The sequence below is a fragment of the Scomber scombrus genome, chromosome 4 (assembly GCF_963691925.1).
Source record: "Scomber scombrus chromosome 4, fScoSco1.1, whole genome shotgun sequence".
Taxonomy (NCBI): Eukaryota; Metazoa; Chordata; class Actinopteri; order Scombriformes; family Scombridae; genus Scomber; species Scomber scombrus.
Window position 1 is genome coordinate 5,305,872 of NC_084973.1, and position 21,119 is coordinate 5,326,990.

General features: G+C 38.5%; 1 protein-coding gene across 3 annotated transcripts; it reads left to right on the plus strand.

The window, feature by feature from the left end:
- The first annotated feature begins 1,104 nt into the window (after positions 1–1,104).
- Positions 1,105–18,360, plus strand: man1b1b (mannosidase, alpha, class 1B, member 1b). 3 transcript variants are annotated; one of them, XR_009925060.1, is made up of 16 exons: positions 1,105–1,372; positions 1,534–1,660; positions 2,213–2,335; positions 3,077–3,185; positions 3,318–3,436; positions 5,447–5,565; positions 5,864–5,958; positions 6,119–6,298; positions 6,859–7,007; positions 8,157–8,345; positions 10,260–10,450; positions 11,992–12,112; positions 12,417–12,611; positions 12,697–12,828; positions 14,150–17,719; positions 17,804–18,360. XR_009925060.1 is itself a non-coding variant. In XM_062418027.1 (15 exons), exons 3-15 carry the CDS (start codon positions 2,228–2,230, stop codon positions 14,354–14,356), a joined length of 1,914 nt encoding a protein of 637 aa, XP_062274011.1. In that variant the 5' UTR covers positions 1,105–1,372; positions 1,534–1,660; positions 2,213–2,227; the 3' UTR covers positions 14,357–18,360. The 3 variants fall into 3 exon arrangements, 1 of the variants encoding a protein (XP_062274011.1); XR_009925059.1 differs by having other exon boundaries at positions 14,150–17,699; XM_062418027.1 differs by having other exon boundaries at positions 14,150–18,360.
- The last annotated feature ends 2,759 nt before the right edge of the window (positions 18,361–21,119 follow it).

The window sequence follows — 21,119 nt, forward strand, 5'->3', positions numbered from 1 at the left end:
AATATAGTTCATGAGAATTTTCTTCTGTCTAAACTGAGCTCAACCAACATCAATGCTATACAGAGGTTTAAACAGTGTGGGGTCTATCTGAGAGCTATTATTATCTGAAAAATGATCTGCAACAAGGATATGATCTTTTACTGGGGTGCTAGTGGTACAAGCTATTTTCCTTGCACCACCTAAATGTTCCAATTAGTGTGGTAGCTAAATTAACTTACTGTACTAACAGTACCTTAAAAGGTAAGTCTGGCAGTATTCTATATTTATAAGCTACAGTGTGTGTGTTTCACACTCTAGTTTAATTTTGACTCAAAGCCATGTAGACTGCCCTGCTGCCAGAAATACACGCTAGAGCACCAAATGTGGATTCATCCACTGCTGAAAAGAGTCCCCAACAAATACATTACTTCCTCCTGTGAGACATTTTCTTAGAAAACTACAGCGACCAGCTGTTTTGGGAATTATACATTTTTTAAAATACAGTTTTTAAAAATGTATGTATTCAGCAGGAACAAATGGGCTTGATGCTGAGAGCCACATACCGAGTAGGGATGCAGTCAGACCATATTGAAAGATATATTTTATTTCCATCCCCTATCCTAAAGGCTCAGGCTGGACCAATAAAAATTGCAATGCCTAAATATCATAAATGACCCCAATGGTAAATCAACAGGGAGGTATCTGTGTCATAAGAGCCCATTATGTCCCTGTCACTGTTACATAAAGCTGATCATTCTTAAGAGGTGTGCTAGTATTAATAGTCATGTTAGTACTGATGTTAGGAAAAGCTGTATCCAAGTCATAAATAACAATGTTTACAATAAATAACACCTGCATCGTGTAATTCATTCCTTCCATGAAATAAATACTACGTTTATGATTTTTTTGGCATTGCAAATATCATGTTATACCCTTGTATAATATTTTGTTTCTTGTATAATAATTGAACATAATGTTAGAAAAAAAATGACATACAGTTTCTAAATGCTTAAAAGGGAACACAATAAATATTTCCTTCCAAACGTTTGAACTCCTTGACAAAGTTAACTGCTGGAATTTACGAGGTTTTCAGAGAGTCACTGAAAGCAGCATGTGGGCAGCGTCTGTATCCCGTTTGTTGTTGCCAGTGAGCGGCATCACTATCAAAGCTACAAGTGGGCAACATTGAGACAATTTGTCTGTGATATATTCATATTAAAATTAGCGTAGAATCCGGTATACTGTAGGTGAAGCGGTTTTTTTAACATGAAGGGACCCCCGAGGCTTTTTTTAAATAAACGCTGAGCTAACCACAGTTTAAACAGGGACTGTTGTTGCTCTCCTGGTGGTGGATTAGGCTGCTTACACGTTTTTACGCTGGATACTTCGAAAGGTAATGCCTTCTACATATTTCATTTTTTCCTGGACTCCTTTTAAATATCAACAAAACAAGTGATTTTTAATACGTTTGGTCGTTTTTACAATCTTTTTTTTTGTCTTTTTCTGGAAAAGTGCACGACTTTTTTTTTTAACCCGTGTTATCGCTTTTTTTAGGCCTGAAGTCATGCCTCGGTCCACAGTTGTGCTGTGAATCCGCCAAAACGTTACATCAAGTCAGTGACGCGGAGCCGAAGTGGGCGCTACAGCGGGGCTGCACCGGATTGTACCCTTCGTATGAAAGGTACATTTAGAGTTATTATTTAGTTAACGTTATATAAAACTAACTTGTATACACTGCCTCCAGTAAGGTTAAATGTTATATTAACTCTAAGCTATGTAATGTAGTAAATATAACAGTATTGATAGAATGACCCTGTTGATAACAGTTTGTGTTTGCAGATGTGATGACAGCTAGCTGTTGATGCTTGTGTTTTGGCTGAAATGAAGCACTATTATTGTAGCTATATTTGTCAGGACAGGTTAAGTTGTGTTGTGAAATAAGGTTACAGAAACGTGTGTCAGCTTGAACGAAAAGTAAAGCGCTTTCCTGCAAAGGCAAATATGAATAAAGTGATTAAGAGCGGCAAAACTTTGCATTTTCTATCTGACACTATGGTGAGTTTGTTTAAATCATGTAACACCCACACCCATGTTTACTAAGCCAGTCTCAAATTGTGGCTGCATCTTGTCCCACTTCCTTGTTAGGAGCTGGTTTTATATCACCACACCTCTTTTTCTAACCAGCTCTTTTGTCACTTCTGACACTTAGTCTTCACTGTGTGTCTTCCTCCAGGGCTGGGTTGCAGACATGCACTCACCATCTCGTCAGGGCTATGTGTCTATAACCTTCACTGGACAAGAAGGAGGGGGCAGTTACAACAACAGTAAGCAGTGGAGGAGGCAGTCCTGCTGGAGAGTAAGTGGGTCACATCGGGGCATTATTACTATAATGCTCTGGTTTAATATCCCTGCACAGACCTGAGAAGAACAATGCACTTGTGTCCCATTTTTGTTAGTGCTGGCTGACACTTGTCATATCTGTGGAAAACAGAAAATCAACTATCTTTTGGTTTTGGACTGTTTTGGGGCAAAGGAGCAACTTGAAGCTGTCACCTCGGGCATTAGGAAGCTGTGATCGGCATTTTTTAAACAATTTTACGGAATTGATTTCATGAAGCAAACTATTGATCAATTAATTGAGCATCTAATTGCATGAAATAATAATGAAAACAATAATTAACTGCAGGACTAAACAATATGTGATTTACAGCACAGCTTGTCAATAAAGACAAATGTACTTGGCTGTCAGTATGTAGTATCTTCAGATACACATGCTGTGGTCTACATAGTGAACACATTCAGGATTTTACAGTACTTTATAGATTACGAAGTTTACAAAACTAAAAAAAAACAATTCATAGAGAAATGTAAAACAAATAAAATGGTAGTTTCCTTCAGTGCTGAGTTCAGTATAAATTCAAAATTAGAATTATTTATAATTCAGCAAAAGACCACAATATGTGCAGTTAGTTAGATGAGACTAATCCACGAAAGGTTCTTGTTTGGTCTATAAAAAACCTGTACCTGAATGTCTGGACTGGATAAAAATAAACAGCATTTATTCCTCTTTTTCTTTTTTCTGGCTGTGTATTTGCAGAAATGGAAGCAGCTGTCCAGGTTGCAGCGCAGCGTCATCCTCTTCATCCTCGTCCTCCTTTTTATTTGTGGAATTTCCTCATATCCTAATGTTACTGATCACTTCAGAGGTAAGACTGTGTTTAAATGACAGTGTGGGTGTGCTGCGGTATTAAAATGCACCCAGTTGTAGGCAGTATCCCTGCAAAACATGCCTTAGCTGTAGTAATTCGTACTAAAGCTGTATCTGCATGTGTATTAAGGCCTTGCAGGAGGAGAGCTGGAAAAAGACACCAGCAGTGTCCTGAGGCCCGTCATCCCTCATCTGCTGCCTGAGCCAGTCAAACAAGTCCCACCACTGCTGCCAGAACAACCCTCCCAGGTTTCTAAACCTCTGCTTCTCTTTTTTTATCACAGGGTATCTAATGAGATTAGAGTTCTTGAAGTATTTGGAAAGTGTGGAAAAATGTTCTGTGCTGATGATATTTTTACGTTCTTTTGCTTCGTGTTGATTTTGTAAAGCTAAATTCAGCATCTTATCACTGAACATGTCAGGTGTCAAAATGTGTTCAGGCTCAGTAGTTGAATTACAGTGGTAGTAATTGAATCTATAGGTATGCAGCAAATAGAATATTCACATTGTTGAACGTTGTCTTTTTGCAACCTGATAGTTGTATATTAACACTCAAATGAAGTATTTACATTTTCTTGAGTTAACATCAACGGTTTTTTACATTCATTTATTTGGATGCATTTGCTTTTTCATAGATTATGATATTCAGAAAGAAGGCGAGAGACGACTGTAGCAGCCTGTCAAATAATCTGAATTCTTATATTGACTTAACATTAAAAATGTTACCAACACCCTTCACCTAAGATCAGCTGATGTCTACATTACAGGAACAACAACCTGTCAGGCCTGTATAATTTTAGATTCAGATAATGTGAAAGTTGAAGCACATGACTTAAATTGCCATCACACCTGTCAGTCACTTTGTGCCAAACCACCACTATAAATGTAATGTTTAACAATAGAAAAGCACTGCTGAATGACAGGAGAATGATATGTGCTGCTTCCACTTACACAGTAACTGCAATGAGTTGAAAAGAGCTACAGGGAGCTCATTAGTGTCAGTACAGTCAGTATCTTACAATATGGACACATATACACAGTTGGTTCATCCAAATGTTTAAAAAAAGCACATTATCCTACTTTGTTGTAGTGGAATCAATCCAGGTGTATAGTTTTGGTTTATATATATATGTGTGTGTGTGTGTGTGTGTGTGTGTGTGTGTGTGTGTGTGTGTGTGTGTGTGTGTGTGTCTGTGTGTGTGTGTGTGTGATTACTGCTATCACCCCAAAACAATGGAGGTGAATGGAATTATGTGTGTGCAGCTCACAGCTTTGAAAAAACAGCATTGTTCCTTTAAACAATGTCCCTGTTACTCCAGACAATTCACACAACTTCCTGTCAGAAGTTCTAATAAGGAATGGTTATTCAGTAGAAAGGAGTTGCAACAAAATCCCATGACTTTCATTAAATGTATGTTTTCTACTACTTACAATTTTCAGCAGTAAATGTTAGAGTTATTACAATAATGTCTACAAGTGTATATCTGGATGATGGGAGAAAGGTCACTTTCATTAGTGACACTTAAGAAAAGAAAAAAAAAGATAAGAAGGGGAAGCTTAGTGTAATCATTCATTTTAGTGTGTCTTCACTGGTAACACAGAAGTATCTATGTACAGTTACCATGCAGTGTTTCCTCTATATGCTTTCAGCACACTGCTGCTAAATGATGAATGCAGCTGCTGAAATTTGACATTTTACATTATCGTCACGACGAGTGCAAACCACGCGCACTCTGCCCTTTTCAAGCAGCTGAGTGGAGCTGATGGTGAGAGAATGGGAACACATGCAGCTGATAGTCTGAGACTAGTCTGAGAGGCGGTGGCACATGGAGAAAAGCCAGTCATGTTGCTCCTTATAGAAAGCCTTTTATTCTGCTTACTGGTATTAATTAGTTGGATTTATTGATTTGAGGATTTAGCCTGATAACACAAATGAATAATGTGTTCTCTAATTAAAGTAGTCTACATTATGTGTGTTGAGGCGTTTTATTCTTTGATATTTATTACAACTACAGCTATCTGAGCCTCCAGAGCTCTGCTGCTGTCAAAAGCTCCAGTTAAGCTAACACACACACGCGCACACACACACACACACACACACACACACACACACACACACAGACACACAGACACACAGACGCACTATCTATATGAAACAATTATAAGGTCGTTTTTATTATGGGTATACAATAACTAATTATGAGTCAGAATATGAACAGTTTGTGAGGATTAAAAATGTGTCTTGTGCATTTTCCACAGAGGAAACTGTCCAATAAGAGAGGACCTCCTGCCCTCCAGAACCGCCTACAGAAGAAAGGAAATGCCTCAGAGCCGCACGACAAGGCGGCCAACGTCAAGAAGGAGGAGGGAGTGATCAGGTGAGACATAAGATACGATAGGATACAATACCATGTACTTTATTGTCCCCAAAGGGACATTTGTCTTGGACTCAAAGGCTGTGCACATAAATGTCTCCACCGTTACTGTAAAAAACAGACCGATAAACAACAATAAATTGCACATAAAATATATCACTCATCCCATAATAAAACACCATGAGACCATTGCACAATCCCTACAGCCTCAAGCAGCATAGACTTGGAGTGTGATCTGAGCTGAAGTTCGCTCTCCTTAAAATAACATATCATTCATTGTTTATCTTCTGTTGACTTTCAGTTGGCGGGGGTCTGTGATCAACAACCACCAAGCCATAGATGGTGCCAAGGATGGCTCACCTTCTAACCAAGAGGCCAATTCAACTCAAGAGTCAGGTGTGTGCTGATGTATTTGCTGCTGAACATGTTGATTATGAATCAAATGTAACATTGTAGAACAATTCCTTCCCCAGACATTAGCAGCTTGTTTCTGAACCACTCTTCAGAGTCAGATGTGATGCTAAACAGGCTCCTTGTGTGCGTGTGTGTTTTGCAGTATCTAAGTGGCTGGAGGTGGTGCGGGAGTCTTTCAGACATGCATGGGAGGGCTATAAAGACTTTGCCTGGGGCCACGACGAGCTCAGACCCATCTCCAAGTCCTACAGCGAGTGGTTCGGTCTGGGCTTGACGCTCATCGACGCCCTGGATACCATGTGGATCCTGGGACTGAAAGAAGGTACACTGAACTTTTAAAATCTGCATCTGTATTACATCATCTCTGTCTGTAACAAGGCCAAAAGTTTCTCTCTCTCTCTCTCTCTCTCTCTCTGGCTGTGACACTGTGCTGAAAATAGTTCTTTTAAATATAAAGTACCCTCCTGTAGGATTGGAAGTTGTCTGTATGTTGGCACTTTCAGATGAGGCAGTTGTAGTCAGCTTGGAAAAAACTGAAGTAAATGTGTTTAAAAAGTCCATAAAACCTTCACAAACCACCACTTATCCATCTGTTTATGATATTCCAAACACACATAGATCATCTACAACAGAGCTAAGTACACTACACACATTTAATCTTAACTAACCAGTGAAATGTTCTTAATAATTCCACTTTTATTGAGTATTTAAATTAAATATGTAGTTATGATCATTTGATTTCCCATTTATCATTTATTATGTGGTAAAGCATATATTTGTGACTTGCTTTCTCTCTTCAGTACACCAACACCAGTTTCTCTCAATTTTTTCGAATTGTACAGTTTGGACACGTAAAGATTTTTTTGTCATGTTGTCCGTCAGAGTTTGAAGAAGCGAAGTCGTGGGTTGCCACGGAGCTCACCTTCAACAAAAACGTAGACGTCAACTTGTTTGAAAGCACCATCCGTATCCTGGGAGGCCTGCTGAGTACATATCACCTGACAGGAGACACTCTGTTCCTGGATAAAGCTGTAAGTGACACTGCACATGCACTCCTCTCCAAACTGGCACACTCACATACAAAAAAAAAAAAAAAAAAAGACTACTTTTGAGTGAGTTGGTCTGCATTAACAGACAGAATCTAGAAAGCTTTATTGGAAAAACTGCCCAGTTATCTTCAAATACAACGTCTATAAAGTCATTTAAACTTTACACAGAAATAAACATCCTCTCATTTACTCACATTTTCTATCCATCAATCATCATGTTAGTTTTCTAAGAGGAAAAACAACACTAATTGGAACATTTTTAAGATAGTGTTGCATTTAGAATCATTTGTGTATCACTGACAAGCACCTGCAGTATTTCCCCCACTTCTACTTTACACTCATAGAACCTGTTGTCTCCTCAGCTCACACTGGATACAAATGTTGGAAGTGATATGTTCACTGGTCTTTTATTCCTTTCACAACCATGACAGCAACTCTGAAAACACACTGTGATAAATGTTTTGTGGTTTTAAGGCATTAGAACATATTTGCCTACATATTTGCCCGTGGAGTATACACTATGTAAAACATAGACTTTCAATAATCATCTTATTTGTTTATGGAAATTTAAAGAATATTGAGAGAAACACAAACATAGTAAGGTCACTATCATATCAGACAAAGTGACTGATCATTTTTACATTTAATAAATAGCAGGGGACCCATGCATCCTGGAAAACCTGGAAAATGATTGACCAATTTTCCAGTGGTGGAAAAACACATGTAAATGAGAGAAAAAGTCAATTGTCCTGGAAAAGCTTGGAACACAAATGGTTTAGAAGGTTTGCGCATGCACAGTCTGTTCTCACACTGTCTTCAATGGGCAGCATGGAGGCACAGCGCTTCTCTGCTTCTAGGCAGCGCAGAGGCCCATGTGACACTCTACACGCTTAGAAATGTGTCATCATTTATTTTAACTTATTTCATAGATAAGTTATAGCCATAGACTACACATCTTTTAAATCCGACTTCTGCGGGCGGGAGAGGAATAAACATAAATAATATGGAAAAATGGAAAAATCGTGGAAAGTGATTTCAAAAAAAGAGTTGGAACCCTGAATAAGAACAAGCATATATGAACAGTTTGTGTTTGAACTATCATCTTCTCTGCCCTGCACTCCTCCTCTGCAGAAAGACATCGGCTCCAGGCTGATGCCGGCCTTCAACACCCCGTCCAAGATCCCCTACTCCGACGTGAACATCGGCAAAGGTACGGCCCACCCCCCCCGCTGGACCTCAGACAGCACCGTAGCCGAGGTCACCAGCATCCAGCTGGAGTTCAGAGAGCTCAGCCGCCTCACCAAGGACCCCCAGTATGAGGTAATCCACCAACACACTGCACTCCTCTAACTGCTGATGCAAAGAGCTGAAATATCATCATACATTCACTTCTACATAGAAACCTTAAGGCCACTGACAGATACTGCTTTAAACTTCAGGTGCTGTTTAAAACTTGTTTTAAGTTCCTGAAGCCTTTTTATTTATATGGAATGAGTTATGTGAATGGTTTCAATCTTACAATAAGCTCAAAGCCCAACTGACGCTGATTAAACAAACTAATCGCTTACCCAAAATATAGAGCTGAGCCCAACACACTGACAGTCTGACAGTCTAACTTTATTCTTCCTCTGCTGCTAGCAGGCTTTTTTTGCTCCTCTAGTGGTAAGGACTTAATAGCTAAATAGTCTCCCTTTCATGGTTCCTCCATTTAACCCCACAGTGCCACAAGCATGACTGCAGTCCTGTTAAATTTACTACAGAGGTTCTAAATCTCTCGAGTAGACAAGAGGTGTTAGGCTCTCTAGATTTGATGTTGTACAATTGATACTTCAATCCACTGGACTGTGGCTAACTGTCAACAAAGCAAGTCAGCTTTATTTATACACTGCATTTCATACACAGTGGCAACCCATTGTGCTTTACATAAAAACAAAATATCGGAGGATGATTAAACAGCAATAATTGGAAACATTAAAACATTCAGTTAGAAAAACAAGAAAACCCAATTATAATAAAAAGACAAAGTACAGAAAGAGAGAAAGAAAACAAAAAGCTAGACTAAAATAGAGTATAAAATGTGAGAGTGCAGCATAAAATGATGATCTGCTTTAATATTATAAAAACTACATGATAATAACTTAAAGAGACAGACCACATTTAGACCCAAGACGTTTTTAATTTACATCCTGCAGCTGTCAGGCCCATCAGGATTCTCTTCAAAACAAGTTTAGAAACAGATGCTGTTTCCATAACATCCTTAAATCATTTGACTCACCTGTAGCCAGCAGCTTGCTCACAGAGTCAGAACTCAGTTGCCTTCAATCTTTAAACTGATTACAGCAGCACTCAGTCAGGTTTAGTCTCATATGTGGTTGTAAACCGTTAAAAACTCATTAAACTTGCAGTTTTTCTAGAATCTGATGTATTAATATTAAAAATTAATCAGTCAGGAAATAATGGCAGTTGTTTAAAGAGTTCAGTGATAATCATAATAGGACTCCATATCCTAATATGTAATATGTAACTAGTCAAAGCATATATTATAGTCAGTAGTTTTAGTTAAGTGGTATTTGATAAATGAGTATATTTTATAGATGTTGCTGTTTTTCATCTGCTGGTTAATATATACAGGATTTCATGCTACATCCCCACATCCCACTACCATCCATGCACGCATATTGACTAACACAGAAGATGCTATCGGAGTAACAAGTTCACGATCCTTCACTGGCTTCCCACTGACAAACACTAACAATTATTTAGTTGGAGTGTATAAGCAAACTGGAGGCACCGCTGCCAGGATTTATTTAATCTTCAGAGCCAACCATTCTACTGACTCAGATTGATCTGTTTTTTCACAAGCGTTCCCAGGATTGGATAGAACGGCAAGCTGGCACAAATATATTTAGGTTTAGATTAGTTAAATAAGTGTTAATCACAAAGGGTAAAATCCTCAAGGGGGTGGATACTAAGAGGAAATCTCCAAAAACACACTTGCTAGGATGTGAATCGAAGATAATACAAATAGATTTGATCAGTTTTGTATCACTTACTAAATGAATGTGGATTGCACCACATTTAAAACTCATACTGAATCTATCTGCAGGGTTCCTGTGTCCCTGTGCATCTTTTTAATTTTCTCGACACTTTTACTCTCAATCTGTTTAGGAAGAGGAATTAACTCTGAGCTTCTTAAAATAGAAACTTCATCTGACTTCACTCTGTGCTTTCCAGGCTGCTGTGGCTGAGGTTATGACACAGGTCCACAAGCTGGACGGAAAGCTGGACGGCCTCGTTCCCATGTTCATCAACACCAACAGCGGCCAGTTCACCCATCAGGGCATCTACACACTGGGAGCCAGAGCAGACAGCTACTATGAATACCTGCTCAAACAGTGGGTCCAGGGGGGCAAGAAGGAGGACCAGTGAGTCTCACTACACACACTCAGTATTTAAGTTCAGTGTGATGACTTTCACATGTTTCTCCTCACCTGCATTCAGTGTTATTTCTCTGTCCAGCTTTCAGTGAAGTTCTAGTGATGAGATAATCTGCTGAGTCAGGGTTGTGTACCACGCTGTCACAGCTGACGGTCTGTGTTCCCTGACAGATGTGACACAGCGTGATAAACTCCTCTCACAGTGTGTGTGTGTGTGTTACCTGCTGTGCTCTACAGTCTCTACATCCATATTAAACAGAAGTCTGCCAGACATTAGAGAGGCTCACTGTGACACAGACATCACTGCTGTTTCCTTTCAATACTATTTCTATTTCTTACTTACACAGATTTAAACTGTCGCAATTTTCTAACAGTCTGATTTTACTAGAACAGAAACAATTGATTAATTGATTAATCGATTGACAAAAAATTAATCAGCAGCAATGTTGATAGTCACTTGATTGGTTCCAGCTTCTCACATCTGCTGCTTTTATCTGTTTTCTGTGATAGTTAACTGAATGTCTCTGGGTGTTGAACTGCTGTTATTTAGTCCATAAATTAGAATAACAGATGATTAATCTGTAGCTATTTTTGATAATCAATCAATTAATCTTTATTTATATAGCGCCAAATCACAACAAGAGTCATCTCAAGGCACTTTACACATAGTGCAGGTCTAGACTGTACTCTTTCATTTATTCAGAGAGACCCAACATTTCTACATGAGCAGCACTTGGTGACAGCAGCAAGGAAACGCTCCCTTTTAACGGGAAGAAACCTCAGGCAGAACCGGACTCTAAGTGGGCTAAGTTGGGGTTTAGGGAGAGAGAGAATGGGAGAGAAGGAGAAGAGGGAGAAAGGATAAATTAAAGAGGATAGGGAGAAAGGGAGAAGCGGGAGAGAGGAGAGTGAGGCACAGTGACAAACAATGAAACAACTTATATAACAATAATAATAGCAGCAGTCATGGGCTTTTTTTTTTTTTTTTTTTGCAGAAATGCCAAACCCATTTCTTTGTAGCTTATTGAAATGTGAGGAGTGACACAGCGCTCCTGGTTTAGACACAAACCATCAACTACAACATCCCCAGTTGGAGTCAGTCTGGAGACTTCTGAAGCATCTCTCTCCCTCATTATCACTTTCAAATCCAATAAAAGCATAAAATACCCCCATATATAATAAAGTAAAGATTGTCTGCTTCTCCCTGAATATCTTGGTTGGAAAGAAAAGATATTTGAAGATGTAACTTTGGGCTTTCGGATATTGTTTTAATGGGCTGAAAGATGAAAGATGAATCAGAGTAATTGATTATGTGCAGCACTAATTTAAATATGTGAAAATGCAGCGAACATTTTTCACTGTTTGATGTTTCATAGCCTAAATGATTCATCAGTTAATTAAAAGAATAGATTAATCAATCATATAAAAATGATCTGCTGCTTTTTGTCTTTAGCAAGTCCAATGGAAGTGTTCTTTTAAAATTGTAGTTCCTGAGGTGGAAACCACTGTTTTGTGTGTTTGTGTTTTAGGTTGATGGAGGACTATCTGCAGGCAGTAGAGGGGGTGAAGAAGAACCTGTTGCAGAAGTCTTCACCTAATGGTCTCACCTTTGTTGGAGAGGTCTCACATGGACAGTTCAGCCCTAAAATGGTCAGTAACCACAATGTTGAAAAAGTATGAAAAAAAATTCAATGTTTTTCTGCATTCAAAAGTGTCACGTAGCAATGAAATGTTGCCTGTTTTATGTGGTAAAACTGCATTTTATAAACTTATGATTAAATCAATCAATCAATCAAACTTTATTTATATAGCAGCTTTCATACAGGCTAGTGTAGTTACTTTACAGATAGCTGATTGAAGCTGGACTAAAGATAGGTTTAAAAAAGAGATTAAGAGACAGAAGAAACAGACCAAATCAATAAAAGCCAGTATGTTGTCTGTTAACTCTCTGCAGGACCACCTGGTGTGTTTTCTGCCGGGGACTCTGGCTTTAGGCGCTCACAACGGCCTGCCTGCTGATCACATGGATCTGGCCAAACAGCTGATGGAGACCTGTTACCAGATGTACGTGCACATGGAGACAGGCCTCAGCCCGGAGATCGTCCACTTCAACATGCACCAGGGCAGCACCCGAGACGTGGAAGTGAAGGTGGGGAGAACTTGTCACCGCACAGCAGAAATGAGGAGTCTACATTTAGGAAGATAAAATTAACCGCTTCTATCCGTCGTTGCAGCTCGCAGACAGACACAACCTCCTGAGACCAGAGACCGTGGAGAGTCTCTTCTACCTGTACAGGTTCACCAAGGACCACAAGTACCGGGTCTGGGGCTGGGAGATTCTCAAAAGCTTTAACAAATACACCAAGGTAAGTCACATTAGTCAACTCGCATCTCTTCCTCCTGTCCTTTACTTCTCCCAGCAGGGACGCCAGGAGGAAACAGACAGAAGAATTCCAGCTTCAAATGTAGAAATCAGAAAGCAACAGTAATAATTAAACACGCTGTGTGCCTGATAACTGCTGCTCTAACACATAAACAACTAAAATCTAGTTTCATTTGTTTGTCAGTGACCACAGGTACAGTAAGTCTGACATCATCTTCAGGATCACACAGATAGACCCTGAAGATGATGTACTCGCTCAGTAAAATGTGGTACCATCTGTCATCTACACTAAAAATATCCCTAATTGTCAGTCTGTAAAAATGGGGTTGTTCTTACTCTTAGAAGACATAAAAATAGAAATATTTTAGAGGAAGGAATGAAAATTGAAATTGAATAGCTGCTGGAAGTGATGAATCATTGCAGACTGACTGATGCTACTAGAAGACACTCTGCCTGTGAAGAATTCTGCAAAGAGGCGTCATTTTCAACAATTTCCAGCACTTTGATTGAGCACACAAACTGATAATTGACAACTTTGACCATACCATAAACATTTCAGTAATAGTTGAAAGTAGAAGAGATTCCAGAGACATCAGCAAATGAAAGTAAATAAGTTGCATCTACAGAAGAGACCTGTGCAGACCTTCTTCACATCATTTCTGAAGTTTCTTTCTCTCTTTGGCTTGACTCTAACTGTAACAGTGGTCTCATCAGTGTGTTTCAGTAGGGCAGGCAGGCTGAGTTCAGGTATCAGTTTATGGCCTGTGCACAACTCTGCTCCACAAAACAAGTCAAAAGGCCAGTCATAAAATTACAGTATCATATTTAACTCACTGGTGATATTGTCAAGATATTTAAAATGTTTAAGAACTGCTAGTGTCAATGTCATTACTCACAAATATCCACCTTTGCTCAGGTAAGTATTCTAAAATGTTCTCTTGTGCCAAATTCACTATTAAAAGACACTTTTCTTTCTACTTCATTTCCACACTTGCACCAGATATAAATATATTTGACTGGTTGTGGACGTCTGATAGAGACAAATTTTATGCTGGAAAAGCAGGAATGTTCCAAAGGGGGTCAGCTTTGAAGAAAACCCAGATTGTTGATAGATGGAATATAATATTCATTAAGTGTGCTTTATTTCCACACATGAACAAAATGTGTCTCGAACGCCCCACCAGCTGTATGTGTTTATTCATATCTACAGTGCTAGTGAATACAAAATGTTGTAAAATATTGCACATGGACTTTGTGAATGTAGATAGCATGTATTATATATACCTGTGTGTGTTGACCCTCAGGTTTCCTCTGGCGGCTACACCTCCATCAATAACGTGCGTGACCTGGACTACCCAAGCCCCCGAGACAAGATGGAGAGCTTCTTCCTAGGAGAGACCCTGAAATATCTGTATCTGCTCTTCTCCGACGACCCCGACCTCATCAGTCTAGACCAGTACGTCTTCAACACTGAAGCTCATCCGCTGCCCATATGGCCTTCCACTGCGTGACACACACACACAAATACACAGACACGCACACACCTGGAGGAATTCAAATTTTTTTAAAAACTTCACCTCTTAACAAAATCAACAGCTCAGGGTTTATCTTAGACCAAGAGAATTCCTTCTTCTTCTTCTGTCTCAGTGACTGAATGTTGTTGAAACAACAAAACCCTGAACAAAGATCACAACTGGAAAACCCCTCTTTTTATACTGATGATGGAATCAATAGTTTGATTTGTGCTAAAAGCCATGAAAAAATGACAAGAGGCTGGTTCCATTAGTGGCAACGCCTGGTTTATTTATTTGACTGGTTGTGGACGTCTGATAGAGACAGAGTTAATGCTGGAGAAGCAGAAATGTTTGTCCTCCCGACCATCCAAAGGGCATCAGCTTTGAAGAAAACCCTGATTGTGACTTGAATCTAATTGGTCTTAATTACATGATAAAGGACCAGTGTGTAAGATTTAGCAGGATCTATTGGCATCAATGGAATATAATATTCATAAGTGTGTTTTAATTAGTGTATAATCCCATGAAACCAAGAATCATTGTGTTTCTGTTACCTTTGGATGAGCCTTTTATATGTACATAGAGAGTAGGTCCTCTTCCACAGAGGGTGCCATGTTGCCCTATGTGTCTGTAGTAGCCCAGAATGGACAAACCAAACACTGGCTTTAGAGAGGGCCTTTTGGTGCATTCCATTTACACTCAGAAGTCAGAATTTCCAAGTTCCCAGTTGGAGTTGGATTTTTGATTCAAAAGGTCGGAGGAACCTCACCAGCCTCTTCCTCAAAATCCAAGATTAACTCAAGGTCCTTTTTATTAGCACTTGTGTCTCATTAAATCAGTGGCACACACAGCACTGTCCAACTTCTATCTGTGGACATGTTGCTACGATGTTTGTATGAGCAAAATACAGCAAAATGCATTTATTAGCTAGTATTGCTGTCAATGGCTAACAATAGCTAACCTGGCTAGAACTGGTTTTCTGACTTCTTGAACTGGAACACTTGGATGTGAAATCATTCCCGGCTCTGACTTCCAACTTCCAAGGTAAATGGAACACATCATTTCATGTTTTTCAAGAGTTTCGCGGTTACTGAAGGTTCCACGTGCTTTGAAGGGGAGGGGTATTCAATTGGTTGCAATCTATGCCTTCACCACTAGATGGCACTAAATCTTACACACTGCACCATTAATGAATGAGGAGGAGTGTCCAGTTCAGCTGATGTTTCCAGTTTAAAGCTGCTGATAGCAGATTTTTTTGTTGTGTGTTTTCACTTCCTTAAAAAACAAAGAGACTATTTTTATGTGAGAAAAAAAAACTTTGTCCCTCCAGCACTGTGTCCTTAACAGGGTGGAGACAAAAGCGGTGCTTCACCCTGTCGCTGTGAACTCAGTGCTTGAAGTGACAGCAGGCTGGTCGCCTTCGTAGTGAAACAACAGTCACCAGCCATCTGACCTGAACTCACAACCTGACCGCTCTGCTAAAGTGTGTGTGTGTGTGTGTGTGTGTGAGACATGAGGAAAAAAGAAAAATCCTCATCACACACTCTGAGCGCTCTAGTTAGAACTATCCTCAGATGCTCTACAGGAATTTAAAAGCCGAAGTTCTCTGTTGAAGTGCGACTGAGCCCTCAGTCCATGTATCTTCTGTCCCGTGCTGCATTCAGGTCATATGGGAAACAGTAAATGTGACATTTAACTAGGACTCATTTTAAGGTCAAGTTGAACACATTGCCTGCAGTAAGGTTGTTAGATGACACTAATATTTTGAAGTTTAGACATTTTCAGTTTTTATTTACATTGCCATTACTGAGCTCGTACTAAGTGGTGGTGTACTGAGGTGCATTATATTGAATGGTCTTTCTTATATTTTGCTCCTCTCATGTGTTAATGGTGTGGATAATATTCAGAACACCATTCAATATAATGCTCCCTAGTACACCTCCATCACCCACTATGACCTCAGTAATAAACATAAAGTAGAATTATCACCTTTCTGACAATGTTAACAAAAACTGAAAATATATAAACTTCATAAATGTAGAAAATAAAGCAGAGCTGCTGTGATGGATTGGATTAGATTACACATGTGTTCCTAATGAAGAGGCCAGTGACTGTTTATATCAACATGTTGGGCTACATGTTAGTATGAAAGGTGCTATTTACGTACAGGCTGTATACACAGTATAAACACAGAGCCTCTTTTATCAGCAACATTGATCATTAGTGCTTTATTTCAATATGCGCTTTGTTATATCTATAACCTGTGTCAAACATACGGCCCGCGGGCCAGAACTGGTCCACCAAGGGGTCCAATCTGGCCCACTGGATAACCTAACCCAAAGTATGAAAATTGAAGAAAAGTAGGCCTAATTCCAGTTTTTAAAATAAAATGCACCCCTATTCTCACTTATTTTCACAGCTGACACTTCTGGTCCGTCCATGGACGTCCAACTTGAAATAATTTGCTTAATGATAAAGAATACATTTTTCCTTAGTGGGGTTGAACACATTATATTATATTTCTTACCATGGTACCCCTAGATGGTTTATTATTGTAACGCTATAATGTATTATGTATCATTTATAGGTTATTATACAATGGTTTTACTGGTTCGGCCCTCTTTAGATCAAGTGGGCTGTATGTGGCCCCTGAACTAAAATGAGTTTGACCCCCCTGATATAAACGGTCATTTAAAAAAATAAGTTTTATATGATATCATAAAGTATGTCTATTTGTCAGGTATTTAATTCACATTCTCCATTTATTTAGCAGGACACATCACAATCATAAACTTGCACAGAACTTAATAGAGGATTCAATCCATATCTACCACTCATAATAAGAGCTCAGTATTTTATTATCAGCCCACAGAAATGTAGCAACACACTGCTGTAAAGACCTTTATCTCCATCTATTCTCTGATCAGTGTTCATGAGGCGTTCAGCAGCTGAATGATAATGGTTGTAATCTCTCTTCCAATTTCCCAATTTTTACTCTAAGTGTTGATGAATGTATCTCAGTGCTGAGCAGGCTTGGCGTCATGACTCCTGTTATGTTGCTGATAAGTCTTAGGATGTTACTGTAGGTCAGTGACAGTGTAGTGGAGGTTAAACATGAACAGAAAAATCTCATATGATGTGAATGCAGCATCAGTGTGTGTGTGTGTGTGGGACTCAGTTGACCTCAGTCGCTCTCATTCCAGTTTGTTGCCAGGTAGCAGATTTCTCCCTCTCTACTGTGAACCATTGATTTTTTTTTTTTTTTTTTACAAGGACAACAATGAACTCATAGCATCTGAGGTGTTTTTTGGGTTGTTTCTTTTTAAGTGTGTGTGTGTGTGTGTGTGTGTGTGTGTGTGTGTGTGTGTGTGTGTGTGTGTGTGTGTGTGTGTGTGTGTGTGTGTGTGTGTGTGTGTGTGTGTGTGTGTGTGTGTGTGTGTATAGCTGCTATTCTCACTGAATGTTCCATTTCTGTCCTCTTTTGTCTTGTTCTGTAGAGTTACATTCGCTTCTCTCAAAAGAAGCGAATGATGAGATTTTAAGCATAAATTTAGTATAATATATTGATTTGTGTATATTTTAAAGGTGTAATAAGTACAGTGATCATTTTCGTGTGTGTGTGTGTGTGTGTGTGTAGCAGTTCTGCAGCCATTCCTGTAAATACCAACAATTTACCATAATGCTCTTATACAGTTATTGATTTAATGATTCATATTGAGACCAAACTCTATCTCTCTTATACATTCTGTGTCATTGTTCTCCTCTCAGTCGGTGTTATCTCACATGTGCCTTTAATGTTGCTCCAGACAACATTTAACTGTTCATGTTCATTTCAAGCTATTTTACACATGTGCTCTATGTGACTATTTTTTATTACAGTAGAATGAATTAAGGATTACGTTTTTTTTCCTGCAGTCCCTCAAAGCAATCATTGGGTTTACATAACACTGATCTCCACTCTATCAGTGTGTGTGTGTGTGTGTGTGTGTGTGTGTGTGTGTGTGTGTGTGTGTGTGTGTGTGTGTGTGTGTGTGTGTGTGTGTGTGTGTGTGTGTGTGTGTGTGTGTGTGTGTGTGTGTGTGTGTGTGTGTGTGTGTGTGTGTGTGTGTGTGTGTGTGTGTGTGTGTGTGTGTGTGTGTGCGCGCATAAATCCTGCCTACAAAGGGCTCTTTGTGATCCCTCCCTGGATGTGTTTCAGCGTGAGGCAAAGACGCTGAAAATCGAACCGCTCGTGACGTTTTTGATTTTATTTTATGATGATGATGAAAAGCCATCTCTCCAAAGCCGCTCGCTTCTTTCAGGAAATTTTAAAAAAAAAACCTAAAAAAGGAGATATTTTCAGTGCTTTTGGTGACAGAGTAAAGTTTAGATTGTGAAGATTAATACTGATGACTGATACAATTCTATTTTAGCTGCATCCACCAATAAGATTGCTTTCAACAGACAACTACACATGTAAAAACACACACATTTCATTCTATACAAGCAACATTAATGCAAATGAACCACCAGAATGCACATTATGTTTGACTGATATATTTGGAGAATTTAAAGCATTTAAAGCTTGTTTGAATCTTAATGAAAATGGATTTTATCTTCAAATATTTGAACACACACTGCCATTTTATAGCATTTCCTTATCAAAATAATCTTTGGCTTTCTATTAATGAGGACCTATGTGTGACATACTGTCTCCTGATGTCTCAGTGTAAATATCATCATGACAAACATGTTTAAGGCGGTCCTGGTCTTTAAAAGTTTTAAGATGACACCACTTCGACGCCTTTACCTTATGACAGATTTACTGTAAAATCCACCTGCCAACTGAACCTTTGAGCTGGTGTTCATCATCTTCTCTTCTCTGAGGTCTCCTGGATTGTTAAAATGTAGCTCCAGCATTTAAAAAAAAAAAAAAAAAAAACTAAATTGGAAGTTTTCTCCCTCATCCTGAATTCAGTTATCAGCGTAATCATCTTCCTCAGTGTGCTCTAAACTGCCACACTACTCTCAACATGTGACTTAGAGCAAACTTTACCCAGCAGGTCCTCAGAGTTGGTCTTTGATGAAGCATCTTCAACAAACAACCTTTATGTCCTCTGTGTGTCAAACCGATCGGCCTCCATGAGTCTCTACATGAGCGTGGATCACATTTTTAAGGGCTTTGTTCTGATGAGGGTGGGTAGGTAGGTTGTTAGTTCAATGTTGTTGTTTTTTTCTATTTATTTAAAAGTTTCTCAGACATACAAAATGTATTGTTCGTGTCAACTGGTGTATAATAAATGCTGGATCGGCTTTAATTTTGTAAAAATATAGAAATTAAAGAGATTTTATTGAACATTTGTGTGGCTCATTTGAATCTATAAGCATGTTTAGACATCCTGATGCCTGATGTACACACACACATACGCACACATACATCCTTTACTTACACTTAAACTAGTATTACTGCAAACGGAATGTGCAGAGATGGAAAAATAAGGTGAGACACATCATATTAATAACCAAACAATATGACTATCAATCTGTAAAATACCAATCAAGGCACATCTATAAATAATACTGAGTAATCACTTTTTTTTTTATTCACTGTTATCATTCTTACATTGTGACATGTAGTGAAGTGTGTTTCTGAATCACTGCTGATGATTTATGATACAGATGTGATTGCACCGCCTCTTTGTTTGATTAACAGGTGTAAAGACCAGTGGAGCAGGCAGCATGTAGGAGTGTGAGCCTAGATCCACAGTGACTCACTTCACTCCCTACTCTTATTATAGTTTTGTTTCAGTATGGAATCGACATTTACAATTAGTTCACTCAAATCAATGAAGTGCACTACATGTATGTAGTATATCAACATCTTGTTATTATTATTCACTGAACATGATTTCATATGTTGTGCAGATATAAATCCTATTTAGTATAACATTGTACATCAATTGGATAATCAGTTTGGAAATATAATAGGTTACAGATTAATAGTTACTATATTTTAAATGTAATAAGTCATGTAAGAATTTCAGTGACTTAATCAATATAATGTAACTTATTACATGTGATGACTTTTTGATGACTTCAAATTTTTCTAACCAATGTTTTCAGCTGTTAGGGTAAGTGTTCAGCTGTTTTTCATGGATACTGACATGATTTATAAGAGATATTATTTCTTATAAAGCAACATCTATCTCTCATTTGAAAATGTATTCATTAGTTCATGTAGATTTTAGAATATAAAATAAAGATTTTTTACAAAAAACGTCAAAAGTCTGACATGAGCTTAATTGGTACTGTGAACCATTTAAGCCCATGTGTGCTCCACATAAGCCCACATCATGATTTAATTATAAATTATAACAAAATATTGAAATAATTAAAAACAGCAACATATGTATTCACTATTCAGTAACATGTTAAATATTAAAAAATGAGGAAAATCCCTTCTGAGTAAAATGTTAAAGGTGTGACTTCAGATGTAACCTCCTTTGTAATCATCAACATTTTCATCAGTAACTGTAACAGATTACTTTTTCCATGTATTTTTTGTCAATAAAACATTTCCCTTCTAACATACTGTTTATACACCAGCTCTACTTATGGTTGTTGTGGACAAATGCATTTATATACACTTATACCTGCTTACAAGTACATTATATTGTGTTATGAACCATTAATTAGCTGTTAACAAGGAGGAAAGTAAAGTTAAGTGCAGCCCTTTAATGTTAAATGCAAAATGAATTTGTGACACAGTTTACTTCCTGTC

Coding starts and splice junctions, on each gene's coding strand:
- man1b1b (XM_062418027.1), top strand. CDS start 2,228: ATGCACTCACCATCTCGTCAGGGCTATGTGTCTATAACCTTCACTGGA. Junction 3,437..5,446: donor TGCCAGAACAACCCTCCCAG/GTTTCTAAACCT, acceptor CATTTTCCACAG/AGGAAACTGTCCAATAAGAG. Junction 12,113..12,416: donor GACAGTTCAGCCCTAAAATG/GTCAGTAACCAC, acceptor AACTCTCTGCAG/GACCACCTGGTGTGTTTTCT.